This window comes from Gavia stellata, chromosome 30 (genome assembly GCF_030936135.1).
Source record: "Gavia stellata isolate bGavSte3 chromosome 30, bGavSte3.hap2, whole genome shotgun sequence".
In the NCBI taxonomy this organism is placed as follows: Eukaryota; Metazoa; Chordata; class Aves; order Gaviiformes; family Gaviidae; genus Gavia; species Gavia stellata.
The window spans coordinates 500,922-526,111 of record NC_082623.1 but is presented as its reverse complement, the minus strand read 5'-3'; the positions used below and the strand labels follow the sequence as shown (position 1 = coordinate 526,111).

At 48.7% G+C, this 25,190-nt stretch overlaps 1 protein-coding gene across 1 annotated transcript in view; it reads right to left on the bottom strand.

The window, feature by feature from the left end:
- Positions 1–25,190, bottom strand: part of LGR6 (leucine rich repeat containing G protein-coupled receptor 6) — a 148,202-nt gene that overhangs the window by 52,234 nt on the left and 70,778 nt on the right. Inside the window, exon 4 of the mRNA XM_059831199.1 lies at positions 19,984–20,055. Coding sequence (XP_059687182.1) covers positions 19,984–20,055 — 72 coding nt within the window. The remainder of the gene's footprint in view (positions 1–19,983; positions 20,056–25,190) is intronic.

The following is a 25,190-nucleotide window of genomic DNA, read 5'->3' as shown; positions in this document are numbered from 1 at the left end:
AGAGATGTTTTAATCTTTATTTCACCAAATCACTCAGTTGGTTTTCCTTGCAAGCATTAACCCATTTGTTGCTTACAGAGGAAGGTGCCTCTTTCATGGAGCTGCTGTATGGCTTAGAGTTGGGACTTCATCTCACGCCTGCTGTCGAGCAGTGCTGTAGGTCTGGAGAGCGGATGAGGCACACAGTGGTCTCCAGATGTCTGCATGGACAAGATTTCCAAGTCACTTCACAGGCTCAGGCAAGGCACTGTAGAGCATTGTCCTGTCTGTTGCAGGCAAAAGGAGCTGATTTTAAGTGGGGCATTCAAGAACAATGGCATATGAAAATCACCAGCTGCTTAAACGTCTCAGCTTCTAACTTTAGACCTGCATTTACTGCTGATAGTTATGGGGAGTTTATATGACTTCAACATGACACTTAGCCAAAAGTCCTAAAAGTGCCTGGAATCACCTCAGATTTTACTCCATTTTCTGTTTTAGGGACTACAGGCATGGGGAGAGAGGGAGCTGCCTGGGAAGAACATAAAAAGTCCCTTGGCTTTTGGTCTGAGGCATTGCCTATGTCATCTTTGCTCCCTGAGCAGCTGTTCATGTCTGTGCTGAACGATGGCGAGAGGAGCAGGTCAGCATCAAATGCAAGTGTGTCTGAGCCCCACGAGCTGGTGCCTTTGCTGCTGCTGTAGCCAGTGGCAGCTCTGGGGAGCCAAAGGAACCTGCGTGGGCTGGGAAAGGGAAGCCTTTCCTTGGGCAAGACAGTGTCAGGTAGCCTTCATGTGGGTTCAGGGTTATGAGCCCAGCATGCCTTTGAAAAGCCACTTCATTGCTTTGAGCATTATCTGTATTTGATGAAGGCTTGAGGAGGAATTGCCTGCCTTCTTGCCAGGAACAGTCCAGAGATGATGCTAGGATCAAAAACATTCCTAGAAGGAACCAAGCAGGTAGGGAAGGCCTTTCCTAATGAGAAAAGGTCAAGAGTGGGAGATTCCTCCTTCCCAATGTGTGGAAGATAAGCCAATGCAATCAGTACAGCCATTCAGGAGGTCCGTGTGGTGGTGGAGTTATGTGCAGTTGCCAGTCATAAGTTTTGTATTAATTCTGACAGGTCAAGCTATAATCTGAGGTCTTTGGTTTCCTGTGCCACAGACCCAGCAGTTTCTAAGAACTATGTTGTTCCAAGAACTGCTTCCAGAGCGTTTCAGAAGATGTACAAGTGCATTTCCTAGACATCTGTAAGCACATGCATCCTGCTGTCTGTAACATGACTGGCAGAAGTGTGCAGCAGTAGATAACCAGAAACAGCCTCTCTGTTCCCTAACAGATGTGGTGCAAATCTCAGGCTATGACCGGCAGAAGCAGCTTTGCCCATATCTTTCCAGTTCCTTCCGGCTGTGGAGCATTTACATGGGGAGCTGCAGCCTGGAAACAAATAAAAATGCACAATGCCATGCTGTCAGGACATATCCTGACTTTTCCTGCTGGTTTTCCTTCCTTCCACACAGTAGAGCCACACAGCAGGCTGTCTGGATGCCTTATACAAAGCGTGCAGTAACTGGTCTGCAGTATAGACTCTGAGATGTTCCTCCACTGCCCACAGCCCAGTCACAACAGTACACCGGGGCCTCAAACTCCAATCCATCCTCCCAGCATTATTTGCAATACATTGGGCAATTATTTCCCTTGATAAGGTTGGAGAAAACTTGCCACCAGAGATCATAGGCAGCATTGGGTGGTACTGGGCTTGGCTGTTCTCTCTCCAAACAGGGGAGCTCTTCTGCATCTTGATTATCTGTCAACAGCAGAATACAGGGCATAAAGAAAGGTTGGTCTGGAGAGAGCTGCGACCCTCAAAGGAGTGAGGACTGACTTGGCGGCAGTGGGAGGAAGAGCTGGTTGCCCACCCCTCCCTGAGACCACCCCTTTCCCAGGGAGCGAGGTGCTTCCTGTCTTCCCTGGCCCCAGCGTGCATGTGTGTCGGCTGAACAGAGCTGATCTCACCAGAAATGTCTAATTGGTGCCTTCAGGCAATCATGTCTCTCTTCCTGTCTGAGTTTATCTTGAAAGGCTCGATTGAGTTACCTCCTATCCCATAATAGGATCTAAGTTCCTTGTAGTAACATAAGAAGGAGATGATGTCACTGCAGCTAAAGTTCTCCGATAACTTACTAATGGCTGGGGCAAACACCTCAGCTCCTTTCTCAGGCAAAACTCCCAGACGCCCTGAGTCAGTACCTGGCTTGTGAGCTCCCAGGGAACTCGCCATGCGAGGACCTGAGGGTGCAGCAAGGGAGGACAGCTCCAGAGCCCCGCAAAACACCCTGCTCGAAGGCAATCTGTCCTCCTCTGTCGCAATCCCCTGCAAGCCAGCTCCACATGTGTTGCTCTTTCTGCCAGGCACAGCACCTGATGGGGCCCAGACACACAGAGGCAGGAGGTTCCGGGACCCTGAGCCTGCCCAAATAACCCAGGTGAGGAGCAAGGGCTTTTTCCATCAACTGATAACCAAATGGAATAGGAGAAAGGCAGTTGGGGACTGCAGTGCTAACCTGGAAGGTGGGAAACTGGGCTCAATTTCTGCTCTGCCTATCATGTCCTTGTGGTCATAAAATACTGCAGATTCAGTGGGAGAATGGACCTGTTGGAGCGGGTCCAGAGGAGGCCACAAAAATGATTAGAGGGCTGGAACACCTCTCCTATGAGGAAAGGCTGAGAGAGTTGGGGTTGTTCAGCCTGGAGAAGAGAAGGCTCCTGGGAGACGTTATTGCATCCTTTCAATACTTAAAGGGGGCTTGTAAGAAAGATGGGGACAGACTTTTTAGTAGGGTCTGTAGTCATAGGACAAGGGGTACTGGTTTTAAACTAAAAGAGGGTTGATTCAGACTAGATATAAGGAAGAAATTTCTTACGATGAGGGTGGTGAAACACTGGAACAGGTTGCCCCGAGAAGTCATAGATGCCCCATCTATGGAAACATTCAAGGTCAGGATGGACAGGATCCTTAGCAATCTGATCTAGTTGAAGATGTAGGCCTGCTCCAACATCTGGGCTCTGTATCCCTGCTGCAGAAGAGCTCACAGCCCTCAAGCAAGACTTGCAAGAGTTCCCTAGCTCCATTTCCAGACTAAAAACTCTTGTGAAAACCATTCCAGGCAGTGAATGAAGGTTCAAGATGCAAACATGTTCCCAGTTGGCTGTGGAACAGGACCTGGTGGAAAAGTTTGTAGGGCTCTGTTTGGACTGCAATGAATCTTCACTCCTGACTTAATGGGACACGTACCTCCGGGAAGCCCTCCATGAAGGATGCTCAGGAAATGAAATCAGAGCAATACCTAGATTCTACACAAAGTGCCTTTGGTATATACAAGAGGGCTCTGTTATCCCCAATTGCAGACACCTCCCAAACCCCTCAGGTCAGAACCGTGCAAGGAAGATTGCCAAAATCTCTGTGCGGCTATAGAAACTGCTGACAGTCGGGCAGCTGCACTCCACCGTTGTGCCAACTCACCAGCCAGCCCTTTCCCTGGGTGCCTGGCATTGCCCCCCTTGCCCATGCTGCCAGGCACAGGGAAATGGAGAAGGTACAGAAAGCAGCCAGATGCTAAGCAGAGTGGCTCAAAGGCCCACCAAGCAGTGTGGGTCCTGCATATTTGCTGGGAAACACGGTGTTTGTCAAGCACACAAGATGATAGCTGGAAAAGAGAAGGGAGAACAGCTCTTGGGGAGAGAAGGAACAGGACATACTACTCTCTGGGGAGAGGGGCTCTGAACAGGCTATGGTGCCCCGAGAGATCCCATGGGCCCAGCATGTACTGGACATAACAGGCAGCTCACACCTTGAATGCATGGGGACCAGGGCCAGACCAGATGTATCACAAGGTCCCTGCCTGGCAGTGGGGACCTGCAGGGGTGTCACAGTTGGGTCCGTGTCTGTCTTGCTCCATCCACTCTCCACTTGGGAGCTGACATGGAGATAGGGCTCCAGATGTCCAATATGTGGTGTTTGATTCAGGCAATCATTGCTAGACTGGTGGTTATTTTGTTTTGATGGACATTTGGGTGGGAGTTGTGTCCTGTTGAGGTGCCGGACTGTATCCTGGTGTGTTCGAGTGCCTCATTGTGCTGGGTGAGCACCCACAGGATTCCCTGTGATGTTCAAATGCAGCTAGTGTTGTTTTAAAAATTAAATAACCCTCACCATTATAGCTCATAGATTATACTGGGGAGAAGCACTGGCCTTTGCTGAGAGACTTGAGCCTTGATGGTCATGCATGTGGTGCATCACTTCTCACTGAATATGTGTGATTCACAGCTGGTCAGATGTTGTCCTGGAGAGGAGTGCACAACAGCTCTTCATCTCACCAGGGCCTGAGGCCCTCTGGATTTGGCACCTCTGCAAGTGACCAGGCTGTTTCAATTAGCATGGCAGGCATGACCCCCACCCCGAGCTGACACAGGGGTCTGTGGAACTGTCCCCTGCCCGCCCCAGCTGAGGAGATCCTCCATGGGCAAGACACAGGAGTTTTTGAGCCACACCACAGCTGCAGGGCGCTCGAAAGCTCTTCTGCTCTTTCTGGCAGCTGGGGCCGCTTTGGAGGTGTAACACTGAGTTGTGAAAACAGGGCATAGTCTGCTTGGCGGGGATTTGGAGATAGCTGTCCAGTGCCGCTGCTCTGCCGTGGGCCCAGTGTGACCCTGGACAAGTTGCTTGGCTTTTCTTTGCCTCCTCCTTCCTCTGTACGAAGGGAACAGTAGGTTTGCCTTCCACTGCAAGGGGCTGTGAAAGGAGCTGCCTCCCTTCAAGAATGGTTAGCACTGCAGATGGCTGTTAGGAGACAGATTGCTTAGACCATCTACAGCCTGGGCTAGCAGGGACCTCACAGATCACTACACGGAGCTCCTACTGCCAAAGATACCATGTCTGATAGGGTCTGTCATGCACAGGGCTGGATCCTGCTGCTCCTAAAATTTTGTTTATGATGTGCATCACATCACTTGGCTAAAAATTAACTTGGTGTTTACCCTACCAACACAGCTAGTGGTTCCTATGCCTTATTTTATCAAGTGAGACTGTTCTGTACTTTTCATCCCTGAGGCTCACTAGATTGACTGTGCTCCCAGCTACCTTGCCGTTGGGAGAAACTTCATGAAGTCCATAGGGTTATGAAAGAGGCAGAGAGTTAAAGATGAGAGCAGACTAAGGGCCATGGCTGTGTCTTGCATAGAGGACTAAATGCTACATAGATGGGTGCCAGTTTAAATATGCTGTTCATTTCTTGCTCGCCTTCCTATCTCCAGTTTACCTGAAGCTTCTCTGTGGTTCATCGAGAGTGCTTACACATTCAATGCATGTAACATCTGGGACCCATCTTCCTTTTGCACTGACACATCTACTGTATGTAACATCTGGGACCCATCTTCCCTGCTATGCGGCTGTATCTACCGTATGTAACATCTGGGACCCATTGTCCATCTTCTCTATTGAGTCGTCACTAGGGAAATGCAGCATGCCCTGGATACTTATGTATATAAGCGAGTGAGTTAAGGTTCATGAGTCCCCATAATAAAGGTCAATGGAAAACACATTGGAACTTTCTATATGACTCATATGCAAGAGTGTGTGTGTGGATCGTGGATGTGAGCTGTGATTATTATTTCTTTAGTGTCTACAGTGTTCTAGGCACTGGGAGGGCAGTCGAGATAGCATGTGCCTCTTCCTGAAAGCTATTACAGCCTGAGGTGGTAACTGACAGTGCATATGAGGTGAGTATGAAGATAGAATTAAGTTTCTGTGTTTGTCAGAGTCTCTTTTGAGGGATGTTTGCTTACTGACAGGTGGGTACTGCAATCATTGCAGTGTGGGCAGAGAAAGGTAGCAACATTATAGATAGACAAGTGACCACCAGTTTCAGCTTGGTGTGAATGATCTCTTAAATGTTTATCCAAATGGAGCTCCTGGTTGCCGCACTGGATTGCTAGCAGTCAATATAGAAAAGTCTGGAGGTGACTACAGTACACAACGGGCATAGCCACGTAGGTATAACCTCTGCCAAACTACTAGAAAAATACAGCTCAGGCCACCCAACCTGTGCTGTGACCTCTTTACTTGGGAGCACAACTGGTGAATCCTGGAGGTGTTGGGGCACGGCAAGGGTGTCACTCATCATCAACCCCTTCCAAGTGATGCCAACCACAAGCTCAATGAATGGGAAAATTAGAAAGTGAAATTTCAAGAGAGGAATTGACTCAGGGGATCATCATGAACATGATGGCCCAACTCAAGATCACTCAGAGCTGAAAAGCCTACTCTCTACATGTTCCAGGAAAGAATTTCAAAAGCTGTAAAGACATGAAACAGCTGCTTTTTACACATGGTGTACACAGCTAAGGCATCTGATGCAGTCAGGGGTAGAGTTTCTGTATCTGCTGACACCATTCTTGGGAGGAGATAGCAATTTATGCAGACACCTATTTTTTTTGTATTATTTGCCATGCAATAAAGTAAGTTAGAGTGACTGAAGTTCACTAAACTTTTAGCTGTTAGTCTGATAAACAACATGACACTCTCATCTTCCTGGGAGGTGAATCCAGGGATCCTTCACAGCATGGACACTTACAAGCATGAGCCATATGGACATTTCCCTTACATAAACTTCACAACATCTCATTGCTCAAAGCCAGGGAGTAATGGATGAAGGACAAATGGAGGCAGGGATTTATTGGGTCACTGCTAAAGAGAACTGTTCCTTGAGGATGATACGTTCAACAGCTTGTGGGTGGTCTCTAAATCTTCCTCTCAAAAAAAGCTATTGAGGTCATTGTAGTGGGATAACCACATTGCATGTCATGCTTTTTTAGTCCCAAACAGAAAAGGCTCTAATCTGACCAGCTGAGTTCCTCCCACTGACAGGAAAAAAACATGTCTGTGATGTAGTCAGTACCCATGTCAGAAGCCTTTCTCATTTCTGACTTGCCTCCAGAACAATGGTTACAAATTCAAATCCCTCCAGCTCTGGAGTGCAGAGGAATTCCTCTCTGGTTAATGGGTAAGCTGCTCCTTGCACTTGTATTTTTGGCAAGACAATCTCCTCTGATAGCTTTCTCTGAGGGCTACACAAGTGTGTGCTGGGCCCTGTGCATGGGGCCATGGAGGGGAGAGATGCTCAGCTCTGCTTTGGTACCCATGCTTTGATGATGTGTGTTAGCTTGGTGATCTGTTGTTGCCAGATAAAAGTGGGGGGTGGGGAGAGGGGCATTTTTTCACTCTACAGGGGTAGGAAAAACACATCTCACCCAACCTTATTCACACAGAGCTTGAAACCAATTACAGGGTCTTTCCATAGCCAAAAGAGAAACCCAGAGTCCTCCAGAGAGTGATTCATCCCCCCAGACAGGGCTCTGAGATAACAGGGATGATTCACCCTCTGGAGATGCTGATCATTTTCCACTGCTGACTAGCTGAGATGAGTAATATCTACATGGCTAAGGTCAGAGGAGACAAATCCACCTGGTCTGCCTGAGGGAGATGTGGGCACAGCAGAAGCTTACCTGAAGGGAAGGAAGGTTGTGTAGTGAGGCCATGGAAGATGATTCAGAAGAATTTGATTTCCTTCCTGGTGGTATCTTAGGATCTCCCACCATGAGGGAAGGATCTAGCACTCCAATCATAGCAGAGGCATGAAGACACCAGCCTCCTGGTTCTAGCCACTCGACTTCCCAACTCCAAACCTGGACTGGGCTGCTCTATTGTAATGCCAAATGCCAGCACGGCTGATCCTGCTGCTGTTCTTTGAGGGCTGCAGCGAGGAGGTAGTGAAGCTGCTTATTGGGTCCTACCAAGAACACAGTGACCAAGCCACAGTTTTTGCCCCTATAAAACAGGGTGGATTTGCCAATGGATTTGCCAAGTGGATTTGCCAATGGCTTTTGAAAATGTATTATTGCTTATCATTGCAGTAAAAATGCTAGTGCTCTTCAAAGGTACTGGGGAACACTCCATAAACAACATGGGGAGACAAGCTGAACGGCAGAGGAAGCTGCTGGGACAAGAAATAAGGTTCAGCCACACACTTTGTTTCCCAGTCTGGGATACTCTTGAACCCAGACCGGGGATTTGATTCAGGTCAGTGTAAGCAGAGGAACAACTCCAAAATCTGAATCTTGAACTGGATTTTATTGCCAAGCTATTGCTGGCAGTCCTGGTGACAAGCACAGATCTGCAGTGACAGCTCAGGCTGATCACACACTGGGTCAAGTGGAGAAAAGAGAGTGAGCAGCAGGTTGGATGACAGCTTGTGGTACACAGAACCAGAAGAATCTGTCTGCTCAAAGTCTATGCCAAAAAGCAGTACCTCCTCTGAATTTGGCTTATCATTCCAGAACCAAATTATGAGATGTGCCCATAGAGGAGGAGAGCCCCAGTCCCTTCCAGGGACATCAGCCCACCTGAAGCCAAAGAAAGAAAACACAACTGTAACATTTCGTCATAGCCTGTGCACTGGCTCAACTACACAAGCTACAGGACCACCTTGCCGTTTTCAGGTGGATCTCAGATTGTGCACACTACACTGGGAGGAAGGATCACGGCACGTGGATCCAGGGAGGTTCCTGCTTCCATACAGCCAGCAAGGCGTACTAACAGCAGCCAAACTTCAGCAAGGACTCCCCACACCATGGCTACATCACTGCATGAAAGTTACCTGCAGTACATCCAGATGTGTGCCATGCCTGACTGTAGTGTTCACTTGGATGTGGTAGACATCTGCTCTTGGCCCCTCCTAGACTTTTTTCTTTGTAGAAATACCATTAAACACTTAAAATGCCAAAATGGAGACCAGACTTCTAAAAACAAGAATGGGGACAAAACTCCACTGGCTTAGCTGTGCTCCTCTCCAGAGCTGCCTGCTGAGAAGAGGTGCCTCAGCAAAAAGAGGGGATTTCAGAAATGGGACAGGAACATTTTGAGCAGAAAGTGTCCTCTGGAGTGGAAGGAACTTCTTTAGCATGCTGCCTGCACTGTGACACTTGTTCTGCGCTGTCTTTCCTGCCACAGGCATGTTTTCTGCTGCAAAGTTGTCTGTAGCAGGTGAAATTCAAGGTCCTGTGTTCTCAGCAGCAGCAATTACCAAGAACGTACTTGTGGGTGCTTTGTTTCAGTCTATCTTCAGATTTGCTGTTAAGAACTACCTCACTGGTCTTCCCTGACCTCTTTTTCATTGTGCTCCAGAAAGACCCTGTAGCCAATAAATCATGTTACAGGACTGAGGTGGTCTTGCCACTAGACAACTTCTATGCCAACAGATTGTAAATCACTGCTATGTTATGCTGACTTTATAGATTTCTGTTTTTTCCATAGCTTTTATCGTCTAAACACCCAATGGAAACAACACCTTTCTTAAACCTTACTGCATCACGTGTGATTTATAGAGAAGAATATTGCTGTTAACAGCAAACTGTCAAATCTCAAATAGATCAAAGAAATGAAACGAGGAATGGATTGACTGAGCTCTTCAGGCCATGCTGATTCCAAAGTAATTTTTTTCTTCCTTCTGTCATAAGAATTTATATGCTCGTGAGAATCTGATCAGGTGGGAAGAGCCTTCCTCCTTTGTCTACATCAAAGTCCACATGTTCTCAAATTGCTATAAGTCATTCTTTGCATTTTAATCTCTGGCCATATGTATAAAAATAATTACCTGCCTTGAGGGACAGGGGATGAAGTAGTCTTTATTGCATTTCCATAAGACTCCAAAAGGTTCCGGCTAAAGATATCAGAGAAGTGAACCAGTGGGTTGGAGGAACTGGATTACTTTAGTTAGAGGTAAAATTAACCTGTATGCAGGGAGTGTACATGTCAGGCTGATTTAGCGCTCAGAGATTATGAGTCAAGTAAAGCTGGAGTGAAATCAGAGTATAATGGGAAATGGTATTTGTAGAAAACATGAAAATGCTTGCAATGTTTTTAAGAACAATGTGTATGACACAGTTTGTCCTCTAGGTTGCATCACATCATCTTATGAAGGCATCAAATCCTTCTGCAGGACGGATGAAAAGTGGACAGACACTGCTGTCATATAAGCACCTGAAATGAGAAGGTGATGTTGGCAGGACCAGTGCTGATGGGACTGGAGTCCTCCTTGGGGAGACTGTGGCTGAATTCAGCTGGGAACAACAGACCTGTGGCAGAGTGGCAAGTGAATCCTGCAAATGTTTCAGAGGCATGGAGTGAACAAAGACTGTGAGGGAGAAAGGAGAACTAAAATGAGAGCAAGGACAGCATCCCAGGGAATGGGACCTATTGCGCTGTTGCCCACCACCTGTGTAAAATTGTAGTGGTGATGGCTAACTGTACTGGGTGCATTAGCCACCGGGTAGCAGGAAACAGTTTGCTCTAGGTGATTGACACATGCTGACATAGAGAGAAGGTCTCTTGCTTATCTACACTTGCTTCCCTGACATGCTGCACACAGGAGGAGTTGCCAAGAGAGAGAAGACAGATGGAGACACAGTCACAGATGTTTTTTCCCGGGCCCCTTTGCTTTAGCAAACATGCCATCAAGCCCAACAGTGGGAAAGTCAATCCTTTTGGTATATAGGGCTAACAAACTGCCTGCAAGGACTGAAGCCAGTGTTTCCTAACCTTATGGTGAATCTTGCTTGGGAGACAAGAGAAAACTCAAAGTGTGTTGTGGAAAGGAGGCAAGAAGAGCCCAACCTTATGGTGCAGGATCTTTAGGCTTCACTCCTCATGAAAAGAAGTGCTGTTGCTGCTATTGGGGAATGGGAACATTGCAGGGCAGGGAGTGGGGCATGACTGAGATATAGGAGAGATTGATGGCAGAGGAAGAGGTGAATGCAGTGGGGAGATTTCTTGAAAGTGGCCGGGAACCATTCTCCAAGTCTCATGTGCCACAATTGGTTTCTCTACTTGCAAATGCAAGGGTGAAGTGGGGTATGGGCTCAGGGTGCTGGAGGCTGCTGGGGCAGCAACAGCTGTGGGGAAATCCCACAATCAAGGCTCTGACTGTCGCTGATCACTTGGACCAGGCAGAAATATCTGAAAATCACCGTATTGGACTGAATGAGCTTTGCAGACCTTTAGTCAAGACACCAGACCCTCTTTTCCCAAATTTTAGTATTGATGGACTGTGATTTACATGCTCTCTCTCCTCTGGAGCGGAGTTACTAAATGTTTTAGATGTTTCTGGACAAATACCTGCACATGCAGGCCAGGGGATGGGCTAGAGCTATGGTAAACTCCCTGATTCACATGCCATGCCCCAGGTACCAAGGACTTAATGAGGACATCAAGTCTGATACACAGGTGGGTATCACAGCTAGGAGTCATCTCAACTATACTCAGATGTCTCCTTTCGAACTGTGTGTCCCTCTCCAGCTGTGAATGGAGAGGACCAGGCACCGCTGTGAGAGATCCTTCTCCGAAGGCAGGTGCCTACTTACAGAAGATAATTTTCTCCTCCAGTGCAGCTACTTCTCTCTCTTGACTAAAGGTTGCTGCTCAGACACATGGAAATGAGCTCAGCTGGAGACTCCTGCACTGCTGCTGTCCATGGTGGGTTAGATGACATTACATGTGCTAGCGTCTCCGTGACAGCTATGTCCATACTCTTGGGGACTGGGGGTCTACATGAGGTGACGTGCAGCCACAAGTCTCTGTGGGAGGAGAAATGAGCTACCATGAGGTGAGAGATAAATGAGTGGATGCCTTTATGCAGCAGGGAGAAATGTGACTCTGGAAGCTTTGTGCCTATGTTGCTGTGGCTTACTGGGTCAGAAAACTTGCTACTGTCCTACGGTGGCCCAAAGTCTCTCAAAATCCCAGTAGTTAGCTATTAGTGCAGTTCCTCCCCAATCTGGAGGAGGGAACCCCAAGGAAATGCACAGAGCCTTGGCATTCATGGCTATAGGCTAGAAATCAGATCACCACACTGAAAGCAAAGGCTGGTACTGTGGAGCTGAACTACAGTGGTAACTTTGGGAAAGCTGCCCTGCAGCACTTAGAAATCTTATCCTCCTGGAGCCCCTGGTCTCAAAGCCAGGTGAGAGAAGCTGTGATGACTGTCCTGAGGCCACCATATAGCCACCCATACTGGAAAAGCTCCGACACTCTTCTGGCTGGTACTAATCCCCTCCTTCCCCCTCCAAATTGCTGTAGGCAACACCTACTCAGATGAGCCAGACACACGCTAAGCACCTTCCCAAAGTGCTGATCTGCAAGAAACTCCAGAAAGAGCCAGCCATTCTCATCACTTTCTATAAGTATTTGAAAAAGAAAAACCAAGAGTTTATCTTGATCTCTTAATCCATCAGGTTTCTTTTCTCTTTGCTTTCTCTACCTCTGCAACCCTGGTAATTATAATTTATAGCACCTGCTCACTTTGAAATACCTTGGACTCCTTCTGCCTGGCAGACGAACAGACACAGTGCCCATCTGCTTTAGGTAAGTGCTCACAAACCACAAAGTCGTTAATTAGACTGACACACGACTCTTCCAGAATACACATGGTATGTTGTTACTGCACCTATAAACCACGGGTAACCAGATACTCTGCCAGGGGATCACAACTGGATCAGAGCATTACGTAAAGCCTTGGCACCCCTTGCAGGGCTCAGAGCATTGCCATCAGGTGTGCGTGTTCTCTCTAATCCTCCCCACTGGGCTTCCCAACATGCTTCCCAGATAATGCAAGCCTGCTGGGAAGCAGCTCCCTCACACTTGGTAGGAGACTCAGTCTCCAGAGCTTTGTATTCTCTTATTTTGAAATCCAAATTCCTCTTTGTATTCATCTAGTGATCCCAGCCAAGGTCTCCTTCCTGACAGCCCGGGCTCCAGGCAGTGATGCCGCCACATCCTGTAGCTGACAGGGAGCAGGGCAGGTCTGATTCTGGCCCCACGGGCATGGCTGCAGCTTCAGAGAACCTGTGATGAGGGGTGTTTGTAAGGACACGTGTGTCTGATGTGGATGGGGGTGTTTGGGTGGATTTGACACTTGCCTCCTCGGGCTGGCTGGCATCCATGGGGCAAAGTGAATCACGAACACTTCTGGTTCGGGAAGTGCTGAACCCCCGTCGTGGATGCCTCCCTCTGGAGGAGGAGTCACCCGGACCATGTGAAGTCCCTGATGAGTGATACTCAGTGATATGCAGTAAGCCAACCTGGAGCAGCCAAGCTTTGGGTCAACATATGAAGTGACGGGGAATGGGTGTCCTAGACCTATGAATGCCCTTGACACAGAGTTATGTTGAATGACTGGAAACCTCCACCTGGTTTGCCAGACTTCCCAGCACCTTTGTTAGAGTTTGCAGGAGGAAGCCCTGTAAGCGTGCTTGAAATGTTATTTACCAAAACTCAGGACTGCATCTTCCACAGTTAGAAAAGGTATGGGGGATCACACAAGGCAATGGGAACATCCTCTTGGAGAGCATCCACAGGGGAACGTCCTGACTCTCCCATCTCACCTAAACTTGCCTGAATATAAAGCCAGTTTTTTGGCATGCTGTCTGTCCTGTGAAGGACTGGAGTTTCAGTAGCTTAGGTTCCCTGAGAGCTGGTATGCATCATCTAGGCTAGTTAAAATTAGTGCCCTCCCATTGCTGGTTCCTGCACCACAACATGTATTTTGTGGGTGACACCACACCTGCCATGAAAAATCCTGCGCACCTGAAGCTCATGGGTTGGCAGCTTTGAGAAGGCTCCTTGCATGAAGACAAGACCCTCATCTTGGCCAAATCACAAGGGAAGAGCAGGGGGAGGCCCACAGAGGGAGAGTAGCATAAACATGGTCTTTGTGACACCTGGCCAGTGTTTTTCCTCCCTTATTTCTGGTCTTCTGGAGACAGATGTTAGAGCAGGACCCAGGCCATGTTAACAGAGAGCTGCTGCTTCCTCTCCCTAGAGGTGGAGTCCTTTGCTCAAGCTGCTATCAAAAAAGCTGTGTGGGAAGGCATGCAGAGTGCATGTGCAATGCAAGAGGGCTCCAATGTGGAACAAGCTTTCCTGAGGGTAAGGTACTCTGGAGAGTCGGGTTCATGCTCTGACTGTGCCACGGACTCTCTGATCATTCTGGTCAGGAGACTCCTACTTCCCTGTGCATCATCCCCCAATAAAGAGGAGGAATAACTTTCCTTCTGCTCTCTGAATGACAATGTTTATTGGAGTTTCTTTCTGCCTGGACTTTCCTCTCCTTGAGCATGTATGTACAAGTTGAGCTCCTCCTGTTAGAGACTCCCAAACTTGCTGCAAACTTCCTAGCTGGTACCATGGCCTCACAGCATGCATCTTGCAGAGCCCAAGGAGCATCTGGCTGCCTGCACTGTCTGGCACGCTCGGCCAGCATGCAGAGGGACTTCAGTACAGGTCTGAACATGCCTCGTGCCTGGGACTCCAGCAGTGAAGCAAAAGGACTCGGCGGTTCAATTGCAAGTGCTACCAAGGCTTGGGTGCATGTGTCCTACCTCAGTGGGTATCCTCTCTGAATGCTCAAAAGGAAGACAGCTGCCACCTTTGGAGACAACTGGAGTTTATTAAATAATTATTTTTTGCTTTCCTATCTCAGAGACTCCACTGACACATTAGGTTTTTGCTACATTTCAACTCTAACTTGGTGCTGTGCAGGCGGTAAATACCAACCTCTCTCTGTCCCACAGTGGCTAGAAGCATCCCCTTCTGTCCCCCTTGTTTGGCCACCTCATCCTTTGAACTGCCTGGTAAGTCCTACTGGTAGAGCTACACTCAAAACAATTGTTCTCAGCTTCCACTTAGTTTGGCTGCTTCTGTTGTAAACCTGAGAACAGCCTTGTGTATCCAGAAGTCTGTCTATTTTTCCTCTCCTATGTCAGCATGTCCATAAGAGATACATACTTTCCCTTCAAATCGTTCCTGAATCCCAGAATGACGAACGTGGACATCAAATGCAAATATCTGAAAGAGCAAGAAAATAACCAGCACACAATCCCTTTCTGTCTAGTACAGCTGTCTGTTCCACCCCACTCCTGTTGGCTTCCATTTCCACCCCCCTTTTCAGCTGCTCTGCCTGCTTAGTATGTATTGCCAACTTGCAAAGCAGATAGTTAATATTCCATGAAGTGCCATGCAAGTCCAGTAACTCATGGACTGTCATGATGTGCCATAAAGCCACTTCCCCTTCTGAACGGAAAAAAATAGTCTCTGGGCAACACGAGTACACTGGGTCTCAGATAGCCTGACCAGTAATGCTCGGAAACCATGCTGTGGGTGACCTATGGGTATTCCAGGCTGGCTAATTTTTTGGCAACGAATACACAAGAGTCTCATAAACTTGTGGAAAATGACTCAGATATTTGAAAAAGAGGAAAAAATATCTCTAATGCAGACCTGTACTGGAGGCTCTTGGCCTGAGGTTAGTAACTACATTTGGAGAAGTCATGGCAGCACCAGTGAAAACCGAGCAGAACATCTTAGCTCTGTATCTGCCTTAAGATGTAGTGATCGTCCACACTGTGCCACTCCTGTTTTTCAAATCAGATCTCATTTATCGTTATGAAATAATTCCCTGTTGGAATGGAGCGAGAAGGAAAAGGTTGCTACAGGAGAGCATCTCTAAACACGAGCTAGGAGGAGAGTTGCAAGACCCTGCAAGCACTGCCTTCTGTCTTGTGGGAGCAGCACAGGATGGAGACCCAGCAGGTCATGCTTTCACCACTGTGAGACACAGCAGTGGTACAATCTCATAACACACACTGTGTGTCTTCAGAAACGTCCCCATCCACCCAGAGCAGGGCTATGCCTCACAGCCATGCTGGCCTTAGTGATCAGACGTGGTTCTTGGGCCTTCACCATGCCCAAGTGTTTATAAAGAGGAGAAAGTGCGAATCATCATCTTTTTCTGCACGTGCCATTCACACTTTCAAGCGGCCAAGCTAGAGACACAGACAGGGCTTGGTACAGGGCTAACATGGGGCAGAGCTGGCTCGTGCCTATCCTTTCAGAGAATAACTACCTGTGGTGAATAACTATCTATCTCAGATAATAACCGCCTCCTGTACTCTCCGTACTGAGGGCAGGTTTTACTGCAGACTGTTGGTGATCTGCGATCAGGGTCTTTGTGCGAGGCACCTTCTGCCCAGCCTTTAACCAGGTAGCTTGGACAGGGAAGAGGTCTCCATCGCCTGGAACACTTCTGAAACTTTTGCTTCCAGGGACTGTTCACCTGGTTTGAAGATTTGGACTCAGCCTTAGGGGCACAGCATGGAAAAGTGACTGTAGGGGACCTGACTGATCTCTTATGGCTTTACCCTGAATTCTTGCAAGCACACAAAGAACAGAACAAGTGAGGTGGGTTCACTGATGTCAGACCTACAGAAGATACTACTGCTTTGCTGCTTGCTTTTTGTTACAGAAACCTTTCTCCTGGAGCTTTTCACCTTTCACACAAAGAAAGTCCGTCCCAAATACTTCCTCTCCTGGTGCCTGGTGGTTATATGCATTGATCGTGCCATCGCAGAGTCTTGAATGAGGCATGGAAACACCTTAATGTGGCACGTGGAGCCAGGACACCTAGTGCTACTCCTGACTTTGCTGTTGCCCTAGGGAAGATCACTTTGCCTTCCCAGGCTCGTGTTATTCTTGGCATTGCAGAGCAAGAACTGACAGTGAGTGAACTCTCTGGAAAGCACTTCTGAGCGTGCAGCTAGAGACGACTATGTGCAGGTGTTATTATCCTAATGGGGAAAGATCCACAGCGTCTTGCCCCACAGTTTGCTGTGTCTATCAATTCCCACTAATTCGCTGCCTGTGGCTTAGCTAATCCCTTTCCAGTTTCTCTGATCAGGTGAGATGTGGTGAAGAAGATTCAGCCCAAGCGCAGTGGGTCCCACCTTCCTGAGCTGGTGAGCGGGATACCTGTCTGGCTCATGGGGAGAGGTGTTGCCAACAGCGGATCTGCCACAAGGGGTTGTGTTGTTTTCACAATGCACATCTCTTATTTTCTGATATTCTCTGCTTGTTCTCGAAGCTGGGCCTCCTAAAAAGGGTGTTTAATTAAACAATCATCTGTGTAAAGATGGTCGAGAAGCCCTAGGCAGTCTGTGACCATGAAAAGGTGTGTCCAGGCTCCCTCAGCTCGAGGGGCACTTCAAACTCCATCCCATTAAATGCTTATTTTCCCAGCAGGAGCCTTCCTTTGAACTGATTTACTCTTACTGTGCCTGATGGCTGGCGGATAAGCTGTGGGTCTGGCTGGTGTAGTCAGGAGCATTGAATGGAGCAGTCCTGCAGGTCAGAAGTTGTTGCCCCCTCTCTCGCCCCGAATCCAGGTCTTGTCAGGTCTAACAGGTTTTTTCTTTTTTTAAGAAAGAGGCAGGAGTGGAAGGCCACTGTCTCAATCCCTCCTGTGCATAGTTTGTGTTGGGGACAGGAATTTGGGTCTGATGAGAGGCTGGGAAGGGAAACTGAGCCTCAGAGTGGATCTGGGGAAGGCTCAGAAGAGGTGGCCCTGGTTCAGGAGGATGAGGGCAGATAACCTAAAAACAGATGGTGAGGAGAGGAGGAGTGACAGAGCCCAGAGGAACTGGGCACAGATGCTTGTGCACTGCTGGGAAGAAAGACCTGGCTGAACTATCAGGGCTGAGGGGCTGAGGGGAGCTTTAAGAGGAGAATAACAGCCCAGACAGGTTGGTCCAAAGGGCCAAGGCTGCTGGGGAAAGGCAGGAGGTCCCTGCTCAGTCACCTCGGACCCTGTGTGGGACCCTGCGGGCTGGGGCAGCACGTTCTGGGGGCAAATGACAGACAACTGCCTACAGCAGCCGCTCTTGCCCCTGCTGCTGTGGCTCTTGAAACCAGTCTTAATATGACAAGCATTAGGCATGTCCTAACCAGATATGACCTGATAGTCAGCCCTCCGATCTTATTCCAAGCCTTGTCTCCCTCAGGTTGTCTGAAGCACCTTATTTCTTTCTAAAATTTGCTCTTACTGTTCGGCTTTGGCAGGAAGAACATCAGACCCCAGCTGGCCCGTGCTCTCCCTCCTCAGCCAGCTTTGGAGACACGTGGGGGGGCCTACACTGGATGAAGTGGCCTCAAAGTGCACTTAGAGCAGGTACCTCTGTATTGATTCAAGATAAGCCGTCCTCTCACCCTGAGCCTTGAATGAAGCCCAAAAGTGCTATGAGCAGCTTCTTGGAGTGTTTTGCATTTCTTGTGCCATGTGGTATTTCGGTGGGGGCTGTTGGCTGAGGGGATGGAGCATGTGGACTTCTCAGCACTGGCCGAGGTGGTCATCCATCAGTGGTGTGTGCCCCAGGCCAGGTGGCCCGAGCAGCAGTGGTGCCTGCAGGCAATTGAACCTTCAGAAGCAAAGGTTGGGTCTATCCAACCATGGGCTCTGGTGGCACTTGTTGTCACACACTTTCATGGGCATAGGAGATACAGGCTGAGGGGGAACAGAGGTGTTCCTGGAGCAGCCCCATTGCAGTGACCTTCCATGTCGCGTTTCCCTTGAACGGGAAGTCATTTGGAAAACAATCTAATGTCCAAATCCCCGGAGTGGGGGGTCTTAACTCTGGTGCTGGTGGTGACGTCAACACATTTTAATAATAGCTACAACCATGTGCCAACGATGTTTCGGCAACAAATGTTTCAAATCTTTTCTGGCAGAAAGAACATTCATATCCTGCACAGCCAACACCCCCATTGCAAATTAATATTTAAATTAATATTTACAGAAACTCCTACTTGGTGCTTGGAGGGCCATACATGGAGAACTTTGCCCAGTTTTTGGCTGCCCAGTGTAAGAAGGATGAAGAGGAACCAGACGGGGCCTGTGGAGGTCTAGCAACTGAGTCAGGATCCCAGAGCACTTGCCCCATGAGTAGAGGTGGAAGGAACTGGTTGGTTTCACCTAGCAGAGAAGCTAAGAGGAGATCTGCTCTAGTGACCCACCGGTAAAGATGATGGAGCCAAGCTCTTCTGGCTGGTTCCAAGTGATCAAACAAAGAGTAATGACCACAAATTGTGCTCCAGGAGTTTTAGGTCGGACTTGAGGAAAAGCTTCTTCCCCAGGAGAGACAGCCCTAGGCCAGGTCACCAGTGAGAGGGAAATCTCCATGCTTGGAGGGTTTCAAGGCTTGGATAGGCAAAGCTGCAACTGCCCTGCCTAGTATTGGTGATAGTCCTGCTCCAAGCAGGAGGCTGGTCGAGACCCTCAGAAACTGCTTCCAGCCAAAAATTCTGTGATAAAAAGACACAGTTAGACTAGGACTGAAGTTAAGGATTAGGGTTAAGGTTAGTTTTTCAGTGGTTCAGCCCAATTCAGAATGCTCTTGCAAGCTTTGGAAGTGCTTCTTATGCCAGCTGGACAATTTCCAAACAGACCTGCCCTAAATTCAGTGGCACTACCAGGATCTGGTTGCACATGAGTCCCTACCCAGGAAAACTGTAAATATTTCAGTGACATGTGGTTTTTAGTGAATACAGTAGTAGATATAGTTACTTTAAAGGAAAAGCACTGTCACAGCCTCAGCTTCTTCCCATGGCTGAATCACTAAAAGTGTTTTAAAGCATTTCTACCCTGACATAACTACCCTCTATCTGGGTAAAACAGCGCAACTTGCATGTTGACAGACCAGGGTGTCCTCTGTGCTCCCTGGCAGGTCCCTTCCCCACTGTGGTCCACAGTGGAGAGGACAGAGCCCCTTCTGGGTGGATATTTTCCAGAATTCCTTGAAATATGCATTAGCACTGGTGGCCTTTTCATCACGACACACACATGGGGAGCTGTAATTTCAACATCCTTTACCGAGACACTGTTCCTTCCATGAAAATCACCCTCCCCTCCCTTCTATGCGAAGTGACAGTAATCTTAGCTTTAATTGGAAAAGAAAAGGAAGAAGGGACAGAACATCCTTGACAAAGGAACTAATGACTCAAATGCTGGGAAGCCCAGGGCCCCCAAGGGACTGTGCAGCTCGCAGCACTGATTTTTAATGACTTACAGAGATTGGAGGTTTGGAAGATCTCTCAGTGCCTCTGCAGGGATGCGACTCAGCTGATTGTTCTGCAACATCCTATAATTAGAAAAAAGAAAACTTTGTTTTAAAAAAAAAAATGCCTGACACAAAATGGAGGACGTTGCTGCTTCTTTCTGAAGTGGTTCTGGACTCTTGTTGGAAAGCTGGAGGGGTTGGAAAGCAGCATATTGGTCACCCAGGGCTCTTAACCAAGCTTGCAGGCTGCAGGCAGGTGGTCTAAAGTCCAGGCTGGCCCAGGATCCTGCAGCAGAGGGTCCCATGGGTGAGTTTGGTGCTGCAATGGGGGACCCACTGGGAGGATGTGACCATAAAGGGGCCTCTCCACTGCACACATACATCTGTTAGTCCAGAGTAATACCAGCGCTTTCAGCTGAGTTGTCTGGTATTTATACTTGTGTAAGATATCCTTCTCCCAGTGTGTGTCAGCAGTGGTTACCTCTGCAGGGTCTATGGAAACTAGCCTGTGGGCTGGTTTCTTATTCAAATTGTGAGACAGCTGCAAAGACAATGGATGAGGAGCCACTCCATAGCTGTTTGCTAAGGGGCTTCACAGCATTGGCACAACTTGAAGCAGCAACTGGAGCTGTTGTGGGAAAAACCAAACCAGCCCAACGGCTTCAGAGAGAGCAGGTGACTGGAGCTGTTGGGCTGAACGTGCAGGACCCAGGAGGACTTCTCAGAAATGGAAGCAAGCATAGGGCATGGAGAAGGGCTATGGACACTGAGGTAACTACACAAGTGATTGGGGAGGAGGAGACCCTGGGCAGCAGTGCTCCTGCCCCAGGGGTGGGTGCCTGACCAGTTCTAGGGATTCAGGCAGGGTCAGAACCAGACCCCAGGGGTATTTCTGACCTGACCAGCTGCTATCCTCTCTCACTGACCTCCTGGAGCACCACACATGTGGGTTTACTGGTTTTATCACCTCTGCATCTCTGGACAGGCTAAGCTTTTTACTCTGTCCTGAACCTACTTGTTCCTTCCAGAATTGGGACATCAGAGGCATGTGGTCCTCTGGATAAGAAAGACAACCCAGTGTGGTAGCTGGGCTGGGGAAAGTGCCTAAAAAAAGGAATGTTTTATGTATCTGAGGTTTCTATTTCCAAAACCTTCAAGGAGTAGTTGGAGATGACATGAAAAGGGAAATGGTGCTTAGGGGGCTGTCATAATTACTGCCAGTGTCAAAGGGACAGAGCATGGCCTTAGTAGTGAGGGCAGCCCAAAGTGTACTGATGCAAGCAAGAAACTTTCCCATTGCTGAGACTGCTAGCTTTACTACAGAGGATTCAGAGGTCTGTCATGAAAGGAAAGTTGGAAAAAGACAATTATAGAGATAATCTTTAAAAAAGGGAAGCTGTAGGCCATGAAACTCTTCAATTTCTGGAAGAAAATGGGGACTTACCATTAAATTATTTGTATGCACACAGAAGAAAAAGCAGGGAAACAAGCAACTGTCAGTAGTGGCTACTGAAAAATGAGTTGTGCCAAAGTAATCTAGTTTTTTTCTATACAGGGTAAAAGGCCATGAGAATGTAGAGGAAAGCATAGACATCATCTATCCATGACTGTAGCTTTACTTTAGAAAGGTGTTAAATGCTGGCATGCAATGCTGCTCTTAACAAGAGAGGAGACAAATTTGATGTGGTACAAAAAGGCAGCAGAGAGGACATAGTCAAATTAGGAAATGGTTCCCTCTCAAATGAATAACATATTTAAGGGTCTGCAGCATCTTTCCTGGAGCTGACGTTCAGCGTTATTGCTAAGGACCCAGATGATATCTGGGTGGGGAAGGTTGCTACCTCTGCTGACAACACAGGGCTGCACAAGGCATCTTGCACCTACCAGGAGGGGCTCAGAGCTCAGCTAATGCGAGCGAGGGGCTGAGAAATACAGAATACTGCAGGGAGACCAAGAGAAAGGCTCCATGGATGGACAGGGATAACAGGCTGCACAAATACAGCTGGGCATGGGCTTGTAGCCCTGCCAAAATTGCCTGCGGTTGGTGGAGATCACAGGAGAGCCAAGGCAAAATGGACTTGCTCTTGGAGGGGGCATACACCCTGTGGGGGTGGCTACATAGGGCTGTGAGGAGCAGGACAGCAACAGTGATGTTTCTGCTCCTCTTGGTGCTGGGCAGGCTTTGGCCAGGCCATGTTGCCCCATCTGGGATCTGCCCTGCAGGACGTGGGGCAGCGGGAGAGCAGCCAGAGGACAATGGGCAGAAGGATGAGGAAATGCCAGACCCTCACCTGTGGGGAGACGTGAATAGAAATTACAGGGGTGGTAGAAGAATGTAATTGGGATAATTCGGTCTAGACGAGAAAAGGCTCAGGAGGCAGTGTGGAAATGTCAGGCACAGAGATGTGCAGGGTGCTCACACACCACTCCTCACCGGTGGGCAGGGCAGGGCTGGGCGTGTTTGAAGCGGCTCCCTCTGCCCGTGCCCTCCTCCTGCATCTCCTGTGCAAAGCTGGTCCGTGGGCAGCGCAAATGGCCCCAAGCGTCTGGGAGCACGCAAGGGGCATCCGAGCCTCAGACACTCTGGCAGTCTCAGATCCCTGCTCCATCGACGCCTAATTTCCCTCTAATCACTCTGCTGTACCCGACTCCCACCACCCTGCCATTCTCAAAATACTTCCCCTGTTCATCTTCCCCGGTGAACTTCTCACCGCCGCTCTGCGTTGGACACGGGCCAAGTGCAGGGACTACAGAGCACCACAAGCTTCCTCGCTGATGCACCCAGAGCCCATTCCTGCAGGGTGCACGCTGCAAGGCTGGTGGGACCCCTCTGAGATGAGTGTCACCCACGCAGGACATGGGGCTGGTGCCTGCTGGGAGAGGTGTGAACTGTGCCCTGGCAAGTCTGTAATCATCAGCCCTGGCTGTCCTTCCACGCTTGTGAAAGGGGAGTGTAAGCCCCAGTGATCGATCCCATGGGTGCTCTCTGCAGCCCACTGGGATGGGGAAGCTCATCCAGGTGGACAGCTGTCAGACAAGGACCAATACAACTTCTGGGGCTCCTGGTCCCGCATAAGGTTTGCTTCCGCAGCCGACGTGTGCTGGGGAGATAGGATACTGGGTCCTGCAGCCCAGTGAAGTACAACCATTCAGGTCTGTTACAAATCAAGAAGATGCACAGCTGAATACAGAGTGAGACAGACCCCGGCTTTAGGAAGTGCTGTTGGGGTTTTGGTGGGACACCCTTTGGATCTCAGTGGCTCTATGAAATCTGAGCTCAGTGTTCAGAGATGATCAGTGGAAGTATCTGGAGTCAATATTAAAGCAGAACCCATTGTCATATTACTGCTGGATCCTGCTGCCTCCCATCTATTACAAGTCCCTTCTCCAGCCAGTAACACAAACTGAGAGACTTTCCAGACCACCATCAGCATGGACTGGTTCCAAAATGAAGCCATTTTGTCACAGACAAATGATATTTAAGGAAGATGCATCAGAGACCTCTGAAACTACTGGAGTGCTGGACAGTGCTATTTTTCACAACAGCAGGGAAGCTAGAGAAGTTTTCGGATGCCAGGGCTGGGACAAGTAGCAGTGCTTTTTCACGTGGCATGTAATTACCTCCATAACTCATCATCAGAGCATGATACAGAGAGGCCAAAAATAGTTCCAAACAGGGTTAGATAATTTTCTAGGGACAGGGCCACCTTGGTATTAAATAAGACGTTCTTCATTCAGCCTCAAGCCTAGGAAAGCCCCAGCACTGCTCGCTGGGAGCTCAGGTTTGAGCAGGAAAAGACATGCTGCATCTACCACTGGATGCCCCAGAATGGCTTTTCTTACAATCTGGTATTAAGAACAACCCCCGTCAGCCCCTGGTTGCTGCAGTCAATCCTTACATGTCATGTTAAACCATTCTTGTATTATTTTTTTTCATAAAAGGCCCTTTCAACAACAATTTATAGCATGATTATGGCAAAAGGTCGAATAATTGTACCAAACCCTGGGAGATGATGTCAAGGAGGTCCCTACACACTAGCAGGAGCATTGCAAAGAGGGAACAACTCTGCAAACCAGTCATCTCCTGACTTTATGTCCCTGAAAGCCTCGGGCATGCCCTGTTCCCTCCCTGCACTCATGATCCCCTAGGAAAGGAAGCTGCGTTCCAGGGTGTGTGCATGGAGTATGGTGCAGTGATCTGCATCAGGATCCTAGGTACGCTGCAGGGTGACCAACTGAGGCACAGTCATGGTCTGTGAACCTGGACCTCAGTCCACAGGCTCACAGAAACCCTGAGATCCCAGATCACACTGGCCTCAGCCTTTCTCCATCAGCATCTGTCTCTGCTCCTGCCTCTCCATCAGCTCCTGGCTCCAATTCAAACAAAATTACTGGACTTCATTAGCTTTCCTACTGCAATCAGCTCGTTCACAGCAGCCTGGAGACAACCTTAGTCAGAGCTTGACTTCTTGCGCCCATGGAGCAATCTTACCACCTACTCAGCCCTATGCCCGCTCTGGCTGGTGCAGTTTCTCAATTGCTGAGTGCGATTTTCTGTCTTCAAGCAGCTGTATCTATGAGTAAAGTCCTACAGGACCGCACTGGTTGATGAGCCACTATCAAATGCAGCACCAGGCCTTCTGGACAAGCTGAGGACACTGATGAACATGACAAGCAAAGACCATTCAGGCCAGCAAGTGCTCAAAACCAGGTCTGGATGGTGCACTGTCACCTTGGGTTGTCACTGTTCAGATGCTGGAGCTTGCAGGTACTGGCAGACGACCTGCTGCCCGCAGCAGTCTGACTGGGGTCAGCATAAATCACAACTCTTCAGAGGTCATGTTTTATTTTCAGAAGTAGGAGGATTGTTTGTTGGCAGAGACCATGCCTGAATGACCAGAAAAATGCTGGGATCAGGTCCCATCACACCAGGATCCTTGCATAAGACAGTCTGAACAGCCTTACAGCCCTCAGAGGTACAGGCCTGTGCATGATAAAATGTCCCCATCTTGGGAGGCTGAAGTGACTCAGCCAGCACAACGGTCTGTTATTGCTTGAGGCAACTGTGCCTGGAGCCCGTGCATGGGGATTAAAGACATTCCAACCTCTGCACGTTCCTCTTCCCTCCCCATGGGAGCGTCTCTTGGATGTGCCACACAGTTCCCTTTGTCTCAAAGCCATTTCTGTTCTGCACAGACTTGGGGTTGTCAAAGAGG